This window comes from Leptonychotes weddellii, chromosome 7 (genome assembly GCF_054177405.1).
Source record: "Leptonychotes weddellii isolate Sample4059 chromosome 7, ASM5417740v2, whole genome shotgun sequence".
In the NCBI taxonomy this organism is placed as follows: domain Eukaryota; kingdom Metazoa; phylum Chordata; class Mammalia; order Carnivora; family Phocidae; genus Leptonychotes; species Leptonychotes weddellii.
This window is the reverse complement of record NC_138375.1, coordinates 68,529,273-68,549,653: the sequence shown is the minus strand read 5'-3', so window position 1 is coordinate 68,549,653 and position 20,381 is coordinate 68,529,273. Positions and strand designations below refer to the sequence as shown.

Genomic DNA, 20,381 nt, shown 5'->3' with positions numbered 1-20,381 from the left:
TTTCACACAGTGCAACCTGTGTGCAGCCAAGCCCATTACATTGCTAAAGTTTTGTCTTCCTAACCCAGTGATAATTGTAAATGACAATTCCACAAGAACCGGAGCACTGTGCATGTGCTATTTGATCACGGCTTTTAGATGTTTACGGACACACCTGAGTCACTATGCATAGTTGCAAGTCTGCGTTCCTCCATCAATATTAGCCTAATGACATGGATTCAAGTTTTAAAATGCTGATTTTTGTCTGTCCCTGAAATAATCTTGCGTTTTATTTTCTATATAAATGTTTCATTGCACAACAGCACATTAAACTATTTATGTTTAGTGTGGAGGGCAGGAGAATTTAGCAGTAATGGATTAATTTCTTTTCTGTGAGGCAAAATGCCACCGTGGCCTAACAGATTTGGTTGAGTTGTTATTTGCTTTGTTCATTTTACTGAGATTGGCCCTATTACTTAGTAATTATTTTTTGATTGAAGATTTCACCTGGGATAAGCAGCTTTCATGGGCAAGAACTGAAAACCTACTTTGAATCATTAAACCAAGACTATTTGTAAACATGACAGGATCTCTTAGCATCATTTTGGAAAGACTTCATATCCCCTTGCACCAATTTGTAAATAATATATCCTTTAGTGGAATGTATCACAGCTAAACCAGTTACCATTTTCATTTCCTAGTGGTCATAAAAAAAGATTTTATAAATATTAACTGATCATGGGGCGCCTGGGTGGCTCAGTTGGTTAAACGACTGCCTTCGGCTCAGGTCATGATCCTGGAGTCCCTGGATCGAGTCCCGCATCGGGCTCCCTGCTTGGCGAGGAGCCTGCTTCTCCCTCTAACCCTCCCCCCTCTCATCTACTCTCTCTCTCTCTCATTCTCGCTCTCTCAAATAAATAAATAAATCTTTAAAAAAAAATATTAACTGATCATGCTATAAATGTAATTAAAACTTAAGCAGTAAGACTCCATAGTCATAACTGATTTCATTAGCAACACTTAGAATAGGGTGAGGAAAAAGAAGAAATGAGTGTTACCTTTGGGTTTGACTTAGGAAAGCAGATTTATGTTTCTATTGAGAACATAAACATGTTTTCCGTTCACATAGTTGATGTAAATGGATTTAAAGCCACAGATGTAAATGATGAGGATTAAAATGCTTCATGAACTTGTCATGGTCATATTTTATATCTGTCATAATGCTCTATGAATAATTTATTGTCATGGAATTAGGTTATCATAGCCAAGTTTACTTTTTAGTATAGAAAGACATGAAGTGTATTTTACTGATGAATCATTCCAATGATATTAGTTTATTAAAATCTTTTCTTTTGTTTGAAAGTGATTTAAAGTATTCTTTTCTAGCAAAATTATTTTTCGGAGATTCATTTTTTTCTTGTTTAAAATGAACAACTGGAGCTACTTACAGTAGCACTGCCAACAAAATAATAATAATAAAACTTTGGTTTTCCAATTTCCAAAGAGATGCATATCTGTTAGATTTCTTGTGTTTCATAGCATATGCTGAAAAATATACATTTAATTTCTTGTACATTATCCTCTAATAGGCTTTGAAAGACTACTTCAAAGGGTTTTCCTTGAAGATAGCTGCTTTCTGATGTAGCTGTTGATAGTATTTTTAGAAATCTGATGAACTCTAACTTCCAAATCAATCCAGTTATACTGTGAAAACCATTTATTGAAACATGCCATGCAATCACATATGCATTGTTTTGTTTCCACTAATATGCAAATAGAGGTTATCTGGTGTTACTGGCTCCGGAGATAACTGAATAAATACATGGTATATAAAATGAAATGTGAAGCATGTTATTTTTTTTCATTGTTCTGGAAAATCATCTTCTTTCCTTCATGCTTGAACATCTGAGAGCAGCCTTCTCTCTCACTTATTATGACGAATCAGGAGATGGTATTCTTTAGGCACAAAATCTTGTAAATTTTGCAATCTTATCAACCCTCCGCCCCTTATCTCTTCTCTTTTTTCCACAGGTGATTTCTATTCACTACTTTCCAAGCTGCTAGGAGAAAGGGAAGATGTTGTTCATGTGCATAAATATAATCCTACAGAAAAGGCAGAATCAGAATCAGAATCAGACCTGGTAGCTGAGATTGCAAACGTAGTCCAAAAGAAGGATCTTGGTCGATCTGATACCAGAGAGAGTGCAGAGCATGAGGAGAGGGGCAATGCTATTCTTGTCAGAGACAGAATTCACAAATTCCACAGACTAGAGTCTACTTTGAGGCCAGCGGAAAGCAGAGTTTTGTCATTTCAGCAGCCCCTACCTGGAGGCACCTGGGAACCAGAACACACAGGAGGTGCGTTTAGGGCTTCTTTGAAAGAACAAATTATGAAATGCTACAATCCACATTAGCAAAATCTGAAGGGAATAAAAATGCATGGGTGAAAAAACTTACCCATCAAAAGAACTTACCAGAAAAAAAAAAAAAAAATTACTCAGATCTGGGTTATCAGATATCACCTTTGTTTGAGTCTTTTTGTTTGTTTCTTTTGGTCCGATACCACATAAATTCTGTTTCCATTTAATCGATGAGCCAAAATTACCAGGACCAAAAATATCTAGATCATGTTGGGGAGGGTGGCACATGAAATTCAGGGTAACAAATTCTTACCACGTCGGTATGGAAAGCAACTGAAAATTCAGCACCTGATGTGCAAAGTTTCAGTGTATGAAATGCTTATATGCTGCCTTCTTTTAAGGTGATTAAGTTCCTTGCAAAGGGATCTTATACTTCCAACATTCTCTTCCAATTGATTTGTAAAATACAACCATTTTTATGACTTTGATTTCTTAAGTTCCATTATCAATTACTATCTTAATTGGAAAATTGAGTAGTTATTTCTGAGGGGACCTCCAGCAAGTTAGAAACTTGGAGATTTTCCTTTATTTCTAAACGGGACTGGCTTCCATAATTAGAGGACAACACCTTATTCCCTTCAGGTTTCTGTCCCAGCAAGCTATGGATGCCTCATCTTTGTCTCTAACTGTGCTGTGGCCTCTGTCATATTGATTGTGTTTCATGTTACTTGCTAATGTGGAAAGCCAGGTAATACAGCATGTGGAGATAATCTCTCAAAAAGTAACGGACACGGGTGCATGGCAGCCATCCATGCGTGGGCTGGAATGGCGCCGGCTGCCAGTTTGGTGTTTTCAAATACAGCTTTGCAGGAAGCCGTAAGTTAGTCAACACCCAGCTGATTTTTATTTATAATTGAAAAAAATTAGCATGAGGTGCCTTTTGCTCACACAGAAGTTTCAAGCACTGTCCGTTGGGACTGATCTTTCAATGGGATGTTAACTGGGACCCAGATTTTTGCGTCTTCATATTTAAATAGGATCAGCCCTGCTCTGACTCCTTCTAAATTTATCTGATGAAACTATTTCTCAAGAGGGGGTCCCCAAATTGCATTGCATCAGAATCACATACGGTGCTTATGAAAAATCTGGACTCCTGAATCCTATCAGAGAACAATCAAATTGACATTTCTGAGTGTGGTGCCTAGAAAATCTGCAGTTTATCATGCCCCTATCCATTTCATAGAGAGACTTGAGTGTCCTTCTGAACCTCTATATGAAGGACAGTACGTGGTAACCCATACAACCCGAAAATATGAAAGGCAGAAGGGCCTTTTTGGTGAGAATACAATTCTATTCAAGTGTGAAGTGTTAAGAGTTGTGGCATACTTCATTCCATGACTTCTCTCTGGCACTCCTGAATTTGAAATAATATGGCAGTTATTTATAGGTATCATAAGTGTCCATCTAAAAATCATAGTTTGACTTAAGGCACTGTATTTCTAAAACCTATTTAGCTTTTCTAAGAAAGAAATATTTAGAATACCCCCAATACATTTACTTGCTAGATCTCATACCTTACAGGGTGGTCAAAATGGCAGTGCCCAGGGAGAAAATGTTTCTGCAGGATCTGGGTCAGGAAATTTCCTTTCATTTTAAATATGTGGGTAAATGTCACTGAATTAAATAAAACAATGAGTCATAGAAACATACAGCTCGAATCCTAATTATAGAAAGGAAATGTGCATGTATTTCCTTTCTGAAATGATTTATTTTAGTGTTACTTCACTACTCTGATTCAAAAACTTTTTAAACATTAAATTCAAAATAGCAAAACTTGTTTTTTAGGTAAGCTATTTCTGAAAGTCTTTTTCTTTTCAATTTTCTTTCACTGTTTACCATAACACTACGTAATAGCTAACCTTAATTGAAAATGTTTCATTCCTTTGTGTAAGCCAGAGAAAGACCTATCCTCAGGAAGCTTCCATTTGCAAAGAAGAAAGTAGGAAGTTATTAGCATACAATATCCTAATAAAATATATTAGTAGTCTAATTTATGTATATTTCCCAAGGTATGAATAAGGGGAATAAATTTGATGGAAAACTTTCCCTTAGTTTTCTCATACCCTTTCTTTACTTTAGACAAAACTGAGAATGGGGTCCTAATGGTCTGGAAGAATTAACTGTCTCCCTAAAATGCCCAGTGTGCTGTAAGGAATTATATTAGCTTCAAAGAAGAAGGTGGTTTCTCATATGAAATTATTACAAAAATGAAAACGTAAGGCTATCATGTTGCTCAATATGATAACTCATACTCATTTCATATATCTTAGAGACTTATTTTAATTTTCAAATGGAGACACTAGACATGTTAACCCCTTTTGATGTGGTCACAGAGTCTGAGTTTAAAACTTGGACTTTATGACTGTCCTTAAAAGTAGAATGTGCACTTTCTAGTTCTTTACACTTCATTGCAGTTGTGCTCAAAATACTGGGCTAATTGGTTTGCCCAGTTCAGATACACCTCCCAGGAGCTCTGGACCATCGCTGCATAGCAGCTGGAGACTTCTACTCCGAACCCTGTTCTGATGTCCATAGTTCTTGGCACGAGCGCAACCCAATACAGGTGCATTTTATGCTGCAGCACTTTAGATTCCGTTGACTGGACCATATTTTGGAACTGTAATACAGTAATGGATTCCATCCAGCTGATTTGAGTGGTCAAAGTGAAATACTGATCAGCTCAAAAATCTGGATGTGACTGTGTGTGGTAGGCCCAGGACTACCTAAGGGTTTCAAAAGCAGCACCATTTTGTAGACTTTGAGATTGGTCTGAATTCCACGTGGTCCCACACCCTGGTGACTGCCTTTAACATTGAGTTCCCACCTCATAATGGGTTGAGTATCAGTGGACACAAGCTCTATGATGAGCACAACAGAACCTTCCTACTTTGCTGTAAAGTCTTTACCATTCCCAAGAACAACATGGTTAAGTACTGTGTATTTAGTGTGTCTTTAAGAGTGCAAACATCCACAAATAGCACCCTTTTTAAGGTCTTACCTTTGTGACCTTTGGTGGGTCTGTTCTGAAGACTCTTCTCCCAATAGTCATGGAATTTCCTGGACAGGTGCAAACGAGAGGTTTCTAGCTATTGCTGGAAAGGGCATGCCTCAGATGGGAAGCAGTGGTTGCAGACTCCACACCACACACACACATGCGTGCACACAATGCACACATGTGTGTGCACTGCATGCACACAATACAGCTTGCCCCAGAAGGATTCTGCATTTGGCCAAAATAAAATTTGAAAACCATTCCACAGAGGTGATACGATGTGGAACACTTCAGGCTCTGGAGCCTGACTTCCTGGCTTTGAATGAATGCTAACTACACCAATAATTATGTGATCCCTGGGAAAGTTTAAAAAGGAAATTCTCTGGGCTTTAGTTTTCTCATTGATAAAAATGAGGATTATAACAGTACATTCCTCATAGGGTTGAAGTGAGGGTTAGATAATATTTCTTTGTATCAGAAAATACATGGAAAGTGCTTTGAACAGGTTCTGGAACACAGAAGCTACTTAATAAATGTGGTAATGCATTAACAATAATTATGATTATAATTGTCACCATTCATGTCATGTTGGATTAAGATTTCAAAATTTTATTTTATTTTTCTCATAAAGATTTTATTTATTTATTTAACTGACACAGAGAGAGAGACAGCTAGAGAAAGAACACAAGCAGGGGGAGTGGGAGAGGGAAAAGCAGGCTTCCCGCCAAGCAGGGAGCCCAATGTGGGGCTTGATCCCAGGACCCTGGGATCATGACCTGAGCTGAAGGCAGACGCTTAACCAACTGAGCCACCCAGGTGCCCCAAGATTTCAAAATTTTAAACACCAAAGTAATAGAACTAAATATTAATTACTTCAACTTAAGCAGCATCCATGAGAGAATTTCCTTGGAATGTGTAGGAAAGCTGTAAAATTTGGCACTCCAATTTGATAAATTCAGAAAATGACTTTTCAGTGTTCTACCATAATGGGAGTTGTGGCTCTTGAAATCTCTGATCACTTATATCAATCTGCCTTGATGTTTGCCTGTGATATATGATGTGCAGTTGTGAAAATATTCAACTAGGTAAACTGAGAAGCAAACACACTCCTTTTTACACTTAACATCATTTGGTTTCTACCATTAGTTTGATATAGGTATGAAACAATATTAGTAGGATAGGTATAAAATCTTAGTCTTAATTCTAGTTGCCTTCTGGAAACCAAACTCATTGAAAAATAAATTTAAAACTGCAGATTGCTATTCTCAGTGGCAGATTTGATTGGACTACTATTTGCTAGCATACAGAAGCCTGATTCAGCATATACTGCATACCTCTGGACATCAAAAAATAATATCTGCATTTGTGTGATGCCTCTTATCAGTTAAAAGAACTCACAGACTTTTTAAATATTCTTAGGAATATTTGGATTTTACTTAATTTCTATGGACAACTTTTAACTCACTCAGAGTCCAAACTTCTAACATATTTCAGTCACACGCTTACCTCTAAGTTCTTCACATCTTATAGGATTCCCAGGGTAAAATAAAGCATTCAGTTCGCTGAATTTTCTCTCTGGAAGGAATAATAAAAACACATACCTAGCCCTCCGTGTGAGCCAGGCGAGGTGTTTTAGATGCATTAACTTATTTAATCCCCACAACAACCCTATTTATAAACCCATTTAGAGAGGAAGAAACTGAGGCATAGAAAGATTAAGTCACACGCCACAAGTGCCATAGCTCAAGGAACCACAATTCAAAGGCAGTCAGACTTGCTCCAAGTCTCGGTTTTTAATCACTGTTATTCTGCCTCTCACAATAACATAAAATAGATAGACAGACACATATATACATACATACATACATACATACATACATAATAGATAAGAAGGAAGGCCAGAGGGAAGCATGATGGCTGGGTTTTTATTGTTATGTTAATCACCATACATTACATCATTATGATGGCTGGTTTTTGTCCAATCATCCCATCATCTCATCTACAATTGTAATTAACACTAGGTGCAGATTACCTTTTTTTAAAGATTTTATTTATTTTATTTGAGAGCAAGCATGAGCCGGGGGAGGGGCAGAGGGAGAAGCAGACTCCCCGCTGAGCCCAAGAAGGGAATAAGGGGCTTGTGGAGGGCTCGATCCCAGGACCCTGGGATCATGACCTGAGCTGAAGGCAAATGCTTAACCGACTGAGCCTCCCAGGCGCCCCTAGGTGTAGATTACTTTTGATCATAGTTTCCCAGTCAGTATCCAAACATTTTGACCAAGTTGAAGATCTCATTTGCAATTAAATTTTAAAAAGAAAAGGAACACTACATCAAAAACTAATGATGTAATGTATGGTGATTAACATAACAATAAAAAATTAAAAGAAAAGAAATTCTGCTAGTGCTTTTGAGCCCTAGTTATGTCTTAATTCTCTTCCTCATTTCATCCCCCATTAAATGAAACATTATAATTTAAGTCTTATTTTCTTTCTGACTTGGGTATAAATATTTCTCCTGTAGTTTCAGTTAATTATAGTTACTGCTGGCACTTCTGATGAATAATAATCCCTGACCAAAATAAGGCATCTTTTCCTCACTAGATGAGAATTTGCAAGCATAGAAAAAGCCACCACTGCCTTCTGTTCTTGTTGAAGCTGTCTAGTGATTTCATCAGGGTCTTTTACTTAAAATTAAGTGTGAGGAGCCCCGTTCCACTGGAGTGAAGTCACAGCTCTGGGTTTGAAATTATGTTTTGTTTCAACTTTATTTAATTCTGTTAGTTCTTCTGTAACACAGATGAATGAGTGCCCTTTTAAATGCTTATTAATAATTTCATATGAAAGCAGCATTGATCACTAACATTAATCTCTCTCGGAGAGGTATAATTCATTAATTCTTAGTGATTTATTGATACAATTTTAATAGTAATGTCTACTTCTTTTCTGAAAGTAGTAACTTTTTTCCTGAATATACAGCCAGAATATGGCTGCACATCTACCTTTATAATGCATGTAAGAATTCTTCTGAAATAATCCCATTATTTGACATCTGAATTTAAGGCAACTGACACTTAGATTTGGGAATGGTTTGCCCAAGGTCATGTTAAGAAATCTGTGTTAATTTTCAAATTAAAACTGTAAGGCTACAACATTAGTCATCTACTGAATCACTTAAAGAAATCTGAACTCTAATTTTTAACTTCTCCATGATTGAAAATATTAAGTTGAAGTTAGAACCCAAATATATTTCATCATATAATTTCTTTAATAAGGATTTGAAATATTTCTTAATTGGGGATTAGGAAATAATCATCCTTGATCTTGATGACTGAAGTCTGGCCCAAGCCTAAAGTTCCTCTCCTGGGAAATGAGAAAATGACCTGGGATGAGCCAATAACTGCACTACCATTTTGTGATTCTCCTGTAACGATGGGCAGGGATTGGAAGAACCTCAGTATGAATTCCATATACTCATACCACCGGTCCTAAATGATTGCCTGGATTCTTGATCATTTCATCTTAAAGGGCACAGCCTTGAACCACCTAATGATGAAAAGATGCTGACACTGGAAGCAAAAACATCAATCAACCAAGCTAACGTTCACAGAAGAGAACATGAACTCAGTTTTCCTTTAACTATTTTAGGATTCCAGTGAACACAGGGACCTAGATCCTGAGAATTTTGAGGTCTTGGGTAGGCAGTCTTAATAAATGTGCTATGGTACTTGAAAATGAAATTTAAAATAATATGTAATATTATATAAATAATATATAAACAAAATACAATCTCTCCAAAAATTTTGCCACGCACAAAGTAGTTCTCCTTTGCATTGACTCAGTACTAAAAGAACCAGGTTGCTCGCAGCGTTAACCTTCTTATTTCCTTACATATTACCTTTACTGTTCTGAAAATTCACCAAAAGTATACGTTTTAATAAGTACCTTCCAGATATTTACACTGCTTTTCCTTCTTGAAAATTTCCAACCTAAAGGGACTCTCATATGTAATAAAATAGGCTAACAACCTCTCAATCGTTGCTTTTTGCAGACTTTTGAGTGCTTGCCAATCTAAGGTCAGTGATAATTGGGATCATTCATAGCCAGATTAAAGTTTATTACACAGTATTTCCAATATTTTATGAAATTCACATTTGTCCCCGGACAGTATAGTTATTTTGGACACCGCATATATTTCGTATCAGAATTAGTATCTCTGGACCTTCACAAGCACCTAGCTTCCGGTGCCTGCCGGTGAACCCCTGAATAGAAATGTTCCAGGAAACATGATATTTATTTCTTTTCTTGAATGAAAATAATTAACCAATTATCATTTTTATTGAGTCTCTTAACAGTGTCTTCAGCACAGTGCTGGGGGTAAAAAGAGACAGTACAAATGAATGACAAGATGATAAGGTGTTTAAATGCTAGTTGACAATATAGACAAGTAGAGACTGGATCATAGAGTTCCATTTAGTGCATTTCTCAGGCCATTACAGTGGGCCAGGCCCTGCGTGAGACTTGGTAAGTACGACATGATTCCCTGCCCTCAAGAAATTCCTTCTGGCTGCAGTGCTTCTGGACTCTGAGAATCTGTTGAAAGCAATTCAGTATCTCCGTTGTCATGATGTTCAAGGTTCCCTGAAAGCCCATCCAGACTCTTCAGGAGCTGGTGAATGAGCACAGAATGATGACCACCAAATGGACAAGCTGTAACTGAGATGAGAATGAATGACATATAACCTGAAATTCAAGCAACTTTAAAATAATTTAAAACATTCTCTTTGGGGAATGATTTATCCATCTGTTGATCTGTCTAGACATATCTAATTGTCAGGCTTATACCACTATTTCCAGAGTTCACTTTCAAAAACACAGTTTTAATCATGTCGCCCCATGCTCGAAAACCTTCAGGGGCTCCCAGTCACCTGGAGCAGCAATTTGTGTCCTTCTTTCCTATTATGACAAGTGTAATAGATGATGAATGTTATTCATCTGAGTAGCCCCATTCACATTCACTGCTGTGCCCAGAACTGTTTGCAAATGTCAGCGTACCAGCTGCAACTCTGTCCCCTTCTCTTCAACTCAAGAAGGCGTATCAGAGCACGTGAGTGACAATGACATTCTCATGTGCTCTAAATATATTTCAAAAGTAAATTATTCCCAAACTCTGTGCTTTGCTGCTACTAATAATGTACTTGCAGCATGCCTCAGAATGAATCATCGTAGAGATCAAGACACCGCAGCTCAGACTTACATTCATTCATTGTTAAATCCACACCCCTTCGTGTGGTATAAGGCACATTTTCCAGTCTAAGCTAACTCTCCAGGCCTGTTAATCCCACCTGCCGATGCCCTAAGCCCTCCTGGACATACACAGGCATCTTTCCAGATTACTTAAAGATCTTGAAACACATTCCGCAGTTGTAAACATCCTCACTTTTGATCTTTCTGACCGAAATATTCTCTGCCCTCTTCTGCACTCAGCGAACCCCCACTTACCTTTAAGTGCAAACACAAGTGTTTATTTCTCTGGGAAACCTCCCAGGTATGACCTTCACCCTGCCCTCTCCCAGCCAAGCCCCAGGAAGGATTACGGACCCTCTCCTGTGTTCCGGCACTGCATCGTGTCATAAGTATTCAGTTTCCGTTTTCTCTCATTTCATTCTACACATTATTCAAGGCCAAAAACCATGTTTTACTTCTTTGTGTTCCCGGAATCTAGCATAATGCCTTACGTAGACAATACACTTAGGGAATACTTGTTGAAGATGCTTCAGCCAAAGTTGTAGGCAGAACTGATCTAGGCATTCACTTGTGCTGTCTCATTAATTTTTACTAAAGAAAAATTAAATATGCAAAGGTAAAGAGACTTTGAATGAAGTGGTACTATTTCCTTACGTACAGTTGAGAAAATTACTTCGAAATGTTTATCCTCACCCCAGCATCCTCTCAAGCTTGTGGAAGCTCATTATCTAGGTCCTGTGCTTCCCTTTCTTCCTCCAGTCTGTAGTTCCTGTCTCTAAGGATTTCATTGCATGTTGCCCCGTCCTCCAGAAGATGGGAAGGAGAAATGAGACTCGAATTGCTGCTTTTCTACTTCTCAGCGTTTCTATTGAAGCATTTGAGAGAGAGAGAAATATTGACACTGATACAGTAGATCTCACAGTATCTTCATAACTTTACATCCGCAGTTAGTATAGGGAATCCATACAGCATGCCTCTTTATTCATGAGCACATTTATAAAAGGAATTAACACAAATAAACCCACGTGTTCTCTAAGTATAAATGTATTCTGATGAGAAATGAAAATAACTTGGAAATCGTCCAGTCACAAAGTTTCTGTTATGTTTCACTTCTCTTATGTTAGGAAACCATGAAATGCAAGCAATGAAAGTGTGTCTCTCCATACCCATCGTTACAGGAACACTCACGTTCAGAGAAATGAGATCAGTATCTCAGATAGGTTCCTTGTACAAGAGATAATTAGTCATGGTTTATTATAGGGTCTCATATAGTGAACATCCAGAATTTACACAGGAGTTAGATCGCTCATACGTGCGCATGCACACACACACACACACAGAGGCTTCTTGTCCACGCTTGCTATTTATTCACATGTAAAAGCTTTGAATTAAAATGATGCCATCCATGTTGCCATATTTCCCCAAAATACGAATTTTAAAGAAGAGCCTTATCCAGAAGAAAGCAGGCTCAGATTTGCTCTTTCATGACCTAACGGTAAGCTGTTTTTACAGGCATGTTATCAACAGGGAAAGTGGGCATATGGTCCCCAAAACTGGTTCACAGGCACCTCTTTATCTTGTAGCTCGGGAAGCTGGCTGGCATGTGCATGTGGTATATTGGTATAGAGCACGGCTTGGTTTTGTTTTCCTTGCATCTAGTGACAGTACTGCATGAGTCTCTCATAACCACGGTGAGTCTTCATGAGGCTATACTAGCTTTCCTTCTCACACCACATGTATGGATTTATCTTTTTAGATTTCCATATCGAAGAAGCACTGGATTGGCCTGGAGTATACTTGCTACCAGGCCAGGTTTCTGGGGTGGCTCTGGACCTGAAGAATAATCTGGTGATTTTCCACAGAGGTGACCATGTCTGGGACGGAAAGTAAGTAATATTTTTCCTTCAAGGAGTAAATGAAAACAAATCTAGCACGCGTCACTTTTTGTTAAACAGTAAGAGAATACCAAGGTTCTCTTTGAACTTGATTTTTGTGAGCAAACCACATTTATTCTTTTAATGCATGACTGTGATAAGTAGCAGAAAGGAAGTTTTGTGCATTTTAAAACAAACTAAAACAGTTTCACAATCTAGTTTATGGAGAGAAGGCAGTAACAATCTGTGATCCTACCTGCTTACCGTTTTCCTACTTCCTCCTTGAAGCTACCTTCATGTTCCTAAGGAGAGTAATATTAAAGGCAGTTAAGACAGTACATTGCTGAGGCATTTCAAGACTTCAGAGAAAGTGCATCATGAGAAATGATCAACCAAGAAAAGATAATTAGTTGACTACAATGAAGCACTTTGTTATTTCTGTGTATATGCTTCATAAAGAACCGTTCTAAGGCAGTTGAACTCCCCTTTTCCAGCAGACTGCTCCATGGCAGTGATCACAATTAGCCTTCTGGAGATTATGGTTGAACCAATTTGGCTACCACGTGTGTAAGAAGAGTAGCTTGCCTTCACATTTTCATAGAGATTAATTTTATTACTCAAATTTTCTCTTTTTTAAGAGCACCAAAGACTTAAGGACTAATTCCCCTGCTTTTCCGTCTGGGTTTCTCTTTCCAACCTTTTATTCTACCTTCCACTATCTTCTTGGAAGGATTTTTGGTAAAAATGTCTGTCTAACATTTATTGTTTACTGTGGGCCTGTCACTGTTCTAAATGTTTACGTAAATCACCTCACACATTTGGGCACTGTTACTCTCACCACCAGTCACATTTTCCAGATGAAGAAACCAAGAGAAGGTAAGTGTTTTGCGCATGACTTGGAGTTAGCAAATGGCAAAGCCAGGCTTCAGTTCCTTTCTATCTGACTCCCAGGTCAGCCCAGGTACCCACTTTGTGATACTGCCGTTTATGGGATTGTGAGTACATTCATATGATGATATTTTTAAAAGCTTGGTCCACAATTTAGCAGGTTATGTCAACTCTCCTAAGTAATGAATATCCATTTATTCATTTGTTTTTATCACAAATTTACACATGAAGGTAAATCTTAAGATATCAATTAAGTGTCATGAATCTTCTTCTTTCAAATGTACAGCTGTAGGGTCTCGTTTGGAAAATTGAGGACCTACATAGATAGTTCAGTTGTTTTTTTTCTTCCATTTTCAGAGATATTGAATGAACTCATGCTAATGCTAAGCCTGCACTGTCACTCTGCATGGATGGGGTTTTCTTTGTGCAGGTGAAGAGGGAATTCAGGCAGCATTTCAAAACAAATTGCTAACTTTGTTAATGTTTAATTGTCCTTTCCAGTTGTCACACTTGAAAATGGAATCTGAGAAGGAAATCACTTCAGAGTTCAAAGCAATCGAACTCACTATTCCTAGTCATACATCTCTGTTACATCGTCTTAGTCATTATCGAACATCTAATGGTATTTTAACAAGTGCTTCTAAAAGCAAACTCTTTCTATTCATCGTAGCATATTCTTCTTTTAATGAATATTGCTACATTTTCTGCATGGATTTCCAGCCACATTTTACCAGAGGAGAAAATTATAGCATCATTTTCTCCCATTGACACTGTTTCAGCTGGCTAAAGCTAGATTGGATAAAGTCCAGTTCTCTGTTTTAATGGGATACTCACTGCAAGCAAACAACAGAGGCTGGGACAGCTTACTAAGACAAGGAATCAGTACAGGCCAGCTTGGGGCCGAAAAGGGTGACACAAGACTATGAACTAAGAGCCACAGAAGAACATTTTCTGTGACTTGTGTGTTAGTCCTAGCAAAAGAGCTGCTTTCTCCTGGCATCTAGCTTTCATCTCGATAACCAGTATCATGGGCAAATAGATTCCAGTTTCACGGCCAAGGCCCTGGTGTGTTTATCCTGATAAATGGCAGCAACAAAAGGGTGTTGTTAAAAATGCAAGACTCTTCAGAGCAGATGTGCTGATTCAACTCGTTAAATCTCTTTCTTCTTTCTTACTCATCTTTATCTTTCGGATGTTAAGAATTTTGTTCTCTCTCTTTCCTTGTGTCTTTCCTGTATTGTCCGTTGACCTCTAGCAGCCTTTTCAATCCATACCTGCCAGGAAATTCTCTTCTGGAACTCACTTCTCTGCTTTTAACCACTGTCTGCTCTATTATTCTATGAGGAGAATTAGAAGTGGATTACTCTGTTAGTTTTTATTTTTTTTTTTTTTAAAGATTTTATTTATTTGAGAGAGAATGAGAGACAGAGCATGAGAGGCAGGAGGGTCAGAGGGAGAAGCAGACTCCCTGCCGAGCAGGGAGCCCGATGCGGGACTTGATCCTGGGACTCCAGGATCATGACCTGGGCCGAAGGCAGTCGCTTAACCAACTGAGCCACCCAGGCGCCCTACTCTGTTAGTTTTTAGAAAAATAGATTTGGATTTGTGGATTCCGTTCTTTGAACCGTCTTGCATGGCCATCCTTCATACGTAAGTTGCATTATATAAAACAGACAAAATACATAGTTTTTGTTCTCCCTCATTAAATATCTAAGGATTGTAAAAAGACAAAAACAACACCTGCCTGAAGAATTTATGATGTCCTGGTGAGAGATCATGGACATTAACGATTGGGTGGAAATTGCATTCTTGTTGCTACCAACTGTTTGAGGAGAGTAGTGAGAAATCCTGTATTCATCATCTTCCTTGGAATTTTTCCCTTCCTAATATTTCTCACGTTCACAAAATTATAGTTTCCATAAGGCCAGAACTTGCTCTAAATCAAATCTAAGCCCTCTGTATCCCCTAATTTCTAGGATGTGGTCATTCTTTAACTATCAGACAGCGCTTGGCATCAACAATCCCTAATTAATACTTAGTACCCAACGCTCTTTGGTATCATCGTATCAGCTGTTTTTATAAGTACTGTTACTCCTCATTGCTACCTGATTTCCCTGATCACCCCTTACTCTTCTATTTAACCATGCTAATTAAGCATGGTAACAAAACTGCAATAATAAGAATAATAATAATAATAACCACTTAACCTCCTGAAAGGTGACTGTCACTCCTTTTCTCCATTTGATTTCCGTTTTCTTCCCTGCCTGTCCCTGACTTCATTATGGCTACTTTAAGAAGCTTCTAGCTGAAATAAGAAATACCTATTACCAGCAGGGTGTAATGAAAACTTTAAGAGCCTCTTGTCTGTCCTGGTGTTAGGGCAATGTGACAGCTGGAGCTCTTTCAAATTTAAATGCATCCCAGCAGGAGCTGGGTAGCTCCTGCCTCCAAACAGCTGTTCCTGGGTCTCTTTCTTAAAATCAGACGACTGTCAAGTCTTGCTTCTTGGCCTTTCTTTTATTACTCTCAGCTATGGTTGTGGTTCCACTAGGCAGGACCCCCATCACATACCCACTTAACTAAATCAAGGGTTTTACCCCTAATTTTTAGGTGTTAAAAGTTGTTTTCCTTTATATCATTTATTATTTTTTTTTTCACATGGAGTTGGAAGGGATCTTGGAAGTTGTATCACTTGGGATTCTTTCAGTAAGAGAGAAAACCAACACAGACTAGCTTAGGAAATTTATCAGTTCATATAAGTGAAAACTTCAAGGGTATGGTCGTCCAAACGACATCACCCAGATCCATTTTTTAATACATTTTCCCCTGGTTGGTTCCATTCCTGGGCCCTGATTGATCCTCTCCCTGTTTTCAGCTTCAGAATCACATTATTTCACTAGTCTCACAAAAGAGATCATCTATGTCCCTGACAGGTCAACAGAAAATCCTTAAATTGAGTCTTTTAGCATATTTTTTGGTCTGACTTAGGTCACATCTCCTCCATCTCCAAACCAGTCCTTGTAGCAGAAGAATGATATCCACTCTTTGGCTTAGCCGAAAGTTTTTTGTTCTGTCCCTGGAATTTGGGAGTAGAGTTGACATCATCTGAAGCAAATGGGCTGAGAGTGAGGCCCAGAATGTATTGGGTCAACCAAACAAACATGGAGGTTTTCTTAGAACATGAATGGGGCAGTAGACATTGGACACCCAGAAGAGCAAATGTGCACCAGAGAGCTCACTTCCCATTTCCTACCTAATGCAGACACCTCTTTACAAGATCTTCCACAGTCATCCACTGCTTGAACTCTCAGTGCCAGGAAAATTCCCTATGATATGAGACATGCTTTCCAATTATGGGACTCATCTAGGTGTTAGAAAGTTCTTCATTATTTAAACTCAAGTCTGAGTCTTCTAACTCCACCTTCATGACAACCTAATGCAGGATGAACTTACTCCCATTTATCCATGTCAGTTACTTACATATTTGAAGGAAGTCTTATCTTCTCCAGACTTAATATCCCCAGGCCCTCAACCAACCTTTATGCTGACATCATACTGTCATCTGAAGGCACACTGATTTCTCATCCTTCTAAGGTGTTTGGTTGAGAAGTGGCCACAATACCTCATCTATTACCTGATCGGCAATGCAATTACTGTCCTTCATGTGTATTTTAGATATCTGTGAGTGTAAAAGGATTGTATTCACTTTTATTCAGCAGTCATATCACCTTGTTGCCATGTGTTGAAGCTGCTGAGATCTTCAAATGTATTTCATAAAATTGTGCTCAAGTTTTTTACTGGAAACTTATACTTATGTGGTGTTTTTAAAATATTGAATTCAGGACTTTATTCCAGTTACATTTCACCATATTAGATTTAACAATTTACAGATATTATTTTATTCTTAATTAACTATAGAATGAGCTGTCCCTCCCAGCCTTGTGTCAGGTCTGTTTGATGAGCATGCCTTTCATATCTTCATAAAGGTTGTTCATAAGATTTGAATAGTTGAGTGGCTGACTTAGCAAGTTTTGTTCTTGGAGATGTGGTCTTCTGGGAATCTTCTCCTATTTGCACCCCCCACCCCCAAACAGCTCACAAGACATCTCTTCATCAGTGCCTTATGAAATCTTGCTGAGATCTGTTGTTGCAGAAATCTCTCTGCATCCTGACTTTCAGAAAAATCAGTTTAAGATTAGCCTCACTAGTTTTCTGGAGTCTCAGTTATCTGCTTGAGGTTCTGCTTTTACATCTGCAAATTCTTTTATACCTTAAGAATTTAGTGAGCCTAGAAAACGGAACTCAAAGTGACTGAATGGTACCTTAGAACCTTCATATCTGAGAGAAAATCATGAGGAGTTCTACAGAAAGAATGTTTCCATGTCCTAGCATTTTCTCTCACATTGCCATTTGCCACTTAAGCCATTTGCTTCCAGTGTTATGTCACTTTCTCTAGTTCTTCATTATGTGACTATTCTCCCATCTCTTCTGCATACACACGTGAAATTTGATAACTGGCAGGGAAATTCTCCATTCCAGTGAGGTCAGTCCTAGTAAGAGAAAACCATATATATATATATATATATATATATATATATATATATATATATGGTTTTTGTTTGTTTGTTTGTTTTTTAAAGACAGGAGACCTGGGTTTGAATCTTGGTTACCATTTCCTAGCTCTGAGACCTGCATGAAGATGTTTGCACTCCCTTACCCTCAGTTCCCTAGTCCAAAAAAATGAGGGCTTTATTAAGTGCCTCATTCTGTTGAGTAACAAAAAGCACTTTGTCAAGCACCTGGTCCTCGGTGGCTTTACTGACCCAACAAAGCCCAGTGCCATAATACCTAGTTCTTTGTTCTTTTCATCCCTATTTGTGATGTCTCCAGTGCTAGGTCCATCAGGGCACTAAAGTCATATTGGTTTTTTTGTCTTTCTACCTCTTTTCCTCCTCACAGGGATTTTTTGCAATGTGTTTATTTTCAGAAGTAAGTGTTTTTAACATAATATTTAAGTACATTCCATTTAAAGTCTCTGGCCTTTGTATGGTAGATCTCTGCTTCGCTAATATTGAGGGGACCTTTCCACTTATTTTCTCACTTGAAAACTTACAGTTCTAACAGATGGTTAGAGGGGGTGGGCGGTGAGGGGGGGATGGGTGAAATAGGTGAAGGGGGCTTAAGAGTACACTTACCATGATGAGCACTGAGGAATGTTCAGAAGTGTTAAATCGCTATATTGTGCACCTGCAATGAATATAACGCTGTGTGGTAACTACCTGGGAATTAAAATTAAAAAATAAAGTAAAAGCAAAAGAAAACCTATGGTTCTTTCTCCAGTTTCTTAATTTATATAATTACAACATTATATTCTACTCCTCAGTTGCTGTTATTTACTTTGCATTCCCGTAATTTTGATTGATGGCACAGAAGTTTATTTTCTCCTTACTCTTGTTTCTTTTCTGCGTGAATATAGCAAAGCATTTCTTCTCAGCCTTATTGAAACTGTTTGATTAGCTGCTAATGTGCAAAATCATTGACAGGGAATTCAAACTGCTTAAATAAAGAACTGATGAATTCCGGCCCATAGGCCACAGTTCAGTGTCTTTGGCTGAGTGCTTTTTCAGAGAAGCAAACAAAAATCAGCAGTGCTGCAGGCACTGGGTGAAATTTGCAGGGTATTATTATATCCCGTAAAAAGTTAAATGTGGTTGAAATGAAGACCTCTCTGCAGCATATAATGTGGGGTGGCTGCTTTAGATCACTAAAGCAGCAGCTTGCCACAGCAACGGTATAGCCCGCTCTGGGATCTGACGTCCAGTCATGAACCGTTCAAGGGTTACCTTTCTTTGAATTGCAGGAGTTTTTAAACTACTTTATTTGGCGGATTTAGTGTGTGTGTGTGATTTTTCCCGTTTAAGAAAAAATACCAATTTCTTTTGTTACTTGCCCTGTGTCACTGCCAAGGGCCAGTAGCCAGTTGCACGAAGGCCCCGCTATCCCAAATGAAAAGGATTAGGACTGATCAGCTGAGCTCTGGCATGCTCCAGTTTTCTCAGGATCTACATTAGGTACTATTGCCACCGTGCAATGCCACTCTTATTAGCTATCAGTAGTGGGTCAGAACACTATCAATATATCAAGTGTATAGCACATGGTAAGAATTATGAGGATTTGGTAACAGTCCATATTACTAACTCCCAAGTGAGGGTGAAGGAGAGAAGTAATATACTACTATGTTCCATATCCAAGCAAATAAACTGCAAGAATAAAAGAAAATTTTAGGAAATACAGAAGAGAAAAGGAAATCTAAATATGATCGGTGGATGTTTAGCAATATCAATAAATATCCTGGTTATGATGTTGTACTATAGTTGTGCAAAATGCTACCTTTGAGAAACCTCTCTGTATTGTTTCTTGCAACTGCATGTGAATCCACAATTATCTCAAAATTTCAAAGAAAGAGGAAACAGATTTTAACTCCTTACAGGGAAAGTACAACTCACATTATCTAGATTGCCATTGTGCCATTATAAATACTGCAATGTTCTTGGAGAATGAGAAATATAACATAAGCCTGAAAACAGAAAATAGCCGAGGAGACTATTACACATGAATGTGAACCTTCTAGCATACAATGAGTCTTAGACATGCAGCACTTACGTTATCCGGTATCACAGACGCGTTGGCAAAAAAGCGAACGTTGGTAGTTGAACCCAGGGTCATTGTTTTCTAGAAGAATCTATATGATGTTTTTTAGTAATAAATTCGTATTGAAAATAGAGTTTCAGGGGCGCCTGGGTGGCTCAGTCGGTTGAGCGACTGCCTTCGGCTCAGGTCATGATCCCGGAGTCCTGGGATCGAGCCCCACATCGGGTTCCCGGCTCGGCGGGGAGCCTGTTTCTCCCTCTGACCTTCCCCCCTCTCATGCTGTTTCTCTCTCGCTCGCTCTCTAATAAATAAATAAATAAAATCTTTAAAAAA

General features: G+C 38.3%; 2 protein-coding genes across 19 annotated transcripts in view; one reads left to right on the top strand and one right to left on the bottom strand.

Moving 5' to 3' along the window:
* The window catches only part of PAM (peptidylglycine alpha-amidating monooxygenase), a 276,720-nt gene that overhangs the window by 230,973 nt on the left and 25,366 nt on the right, over window positions 1-20,381 (top strand). For 12 of the 18 annotated variants that reach the window (XM_006728295.3, XM_031040329.2, XM_006728294.3 and 9 more), the window contains 2 exons: window positions 2,011-2,337; window positions 12,392-12,521. In XM_006728295.3, coding sequence (XP_006728358.1) covers window positions 2,011-2,337; window positions 12,392-12,521 — 457 coding nt within the window. The remainder of the gene's footprint in view (window positions 1-2,010; window positions 2,338-12,391; window positions 12,522-20,381) is intronic. The other 6 variants (XM_081826505.1, XM_031040370.2, XM_031040369.2 and 3 more) reach the window with 1 other exon arrangement.
* Window positions 11,236-20,381, bottom strand: part of GIN1 (gypsy retrotransposon integrase 1) — an 83,692-nt gene continuing 74,546 nt past the window's right edge. The window contains exons 12-13 of the mRNA XM_081826506.1: window positions 12,766-12,811; window positions 11,236-11,500 (exon numbers count right to left, since the gene is read on the bottom strand). The gene's annotated coding sequence lies outside the window, so the exon portion shown is untranslated. The remainder of the gene's footprint in view (window positions 11,501-12,765; window positions 12,812-20,381) is intronic.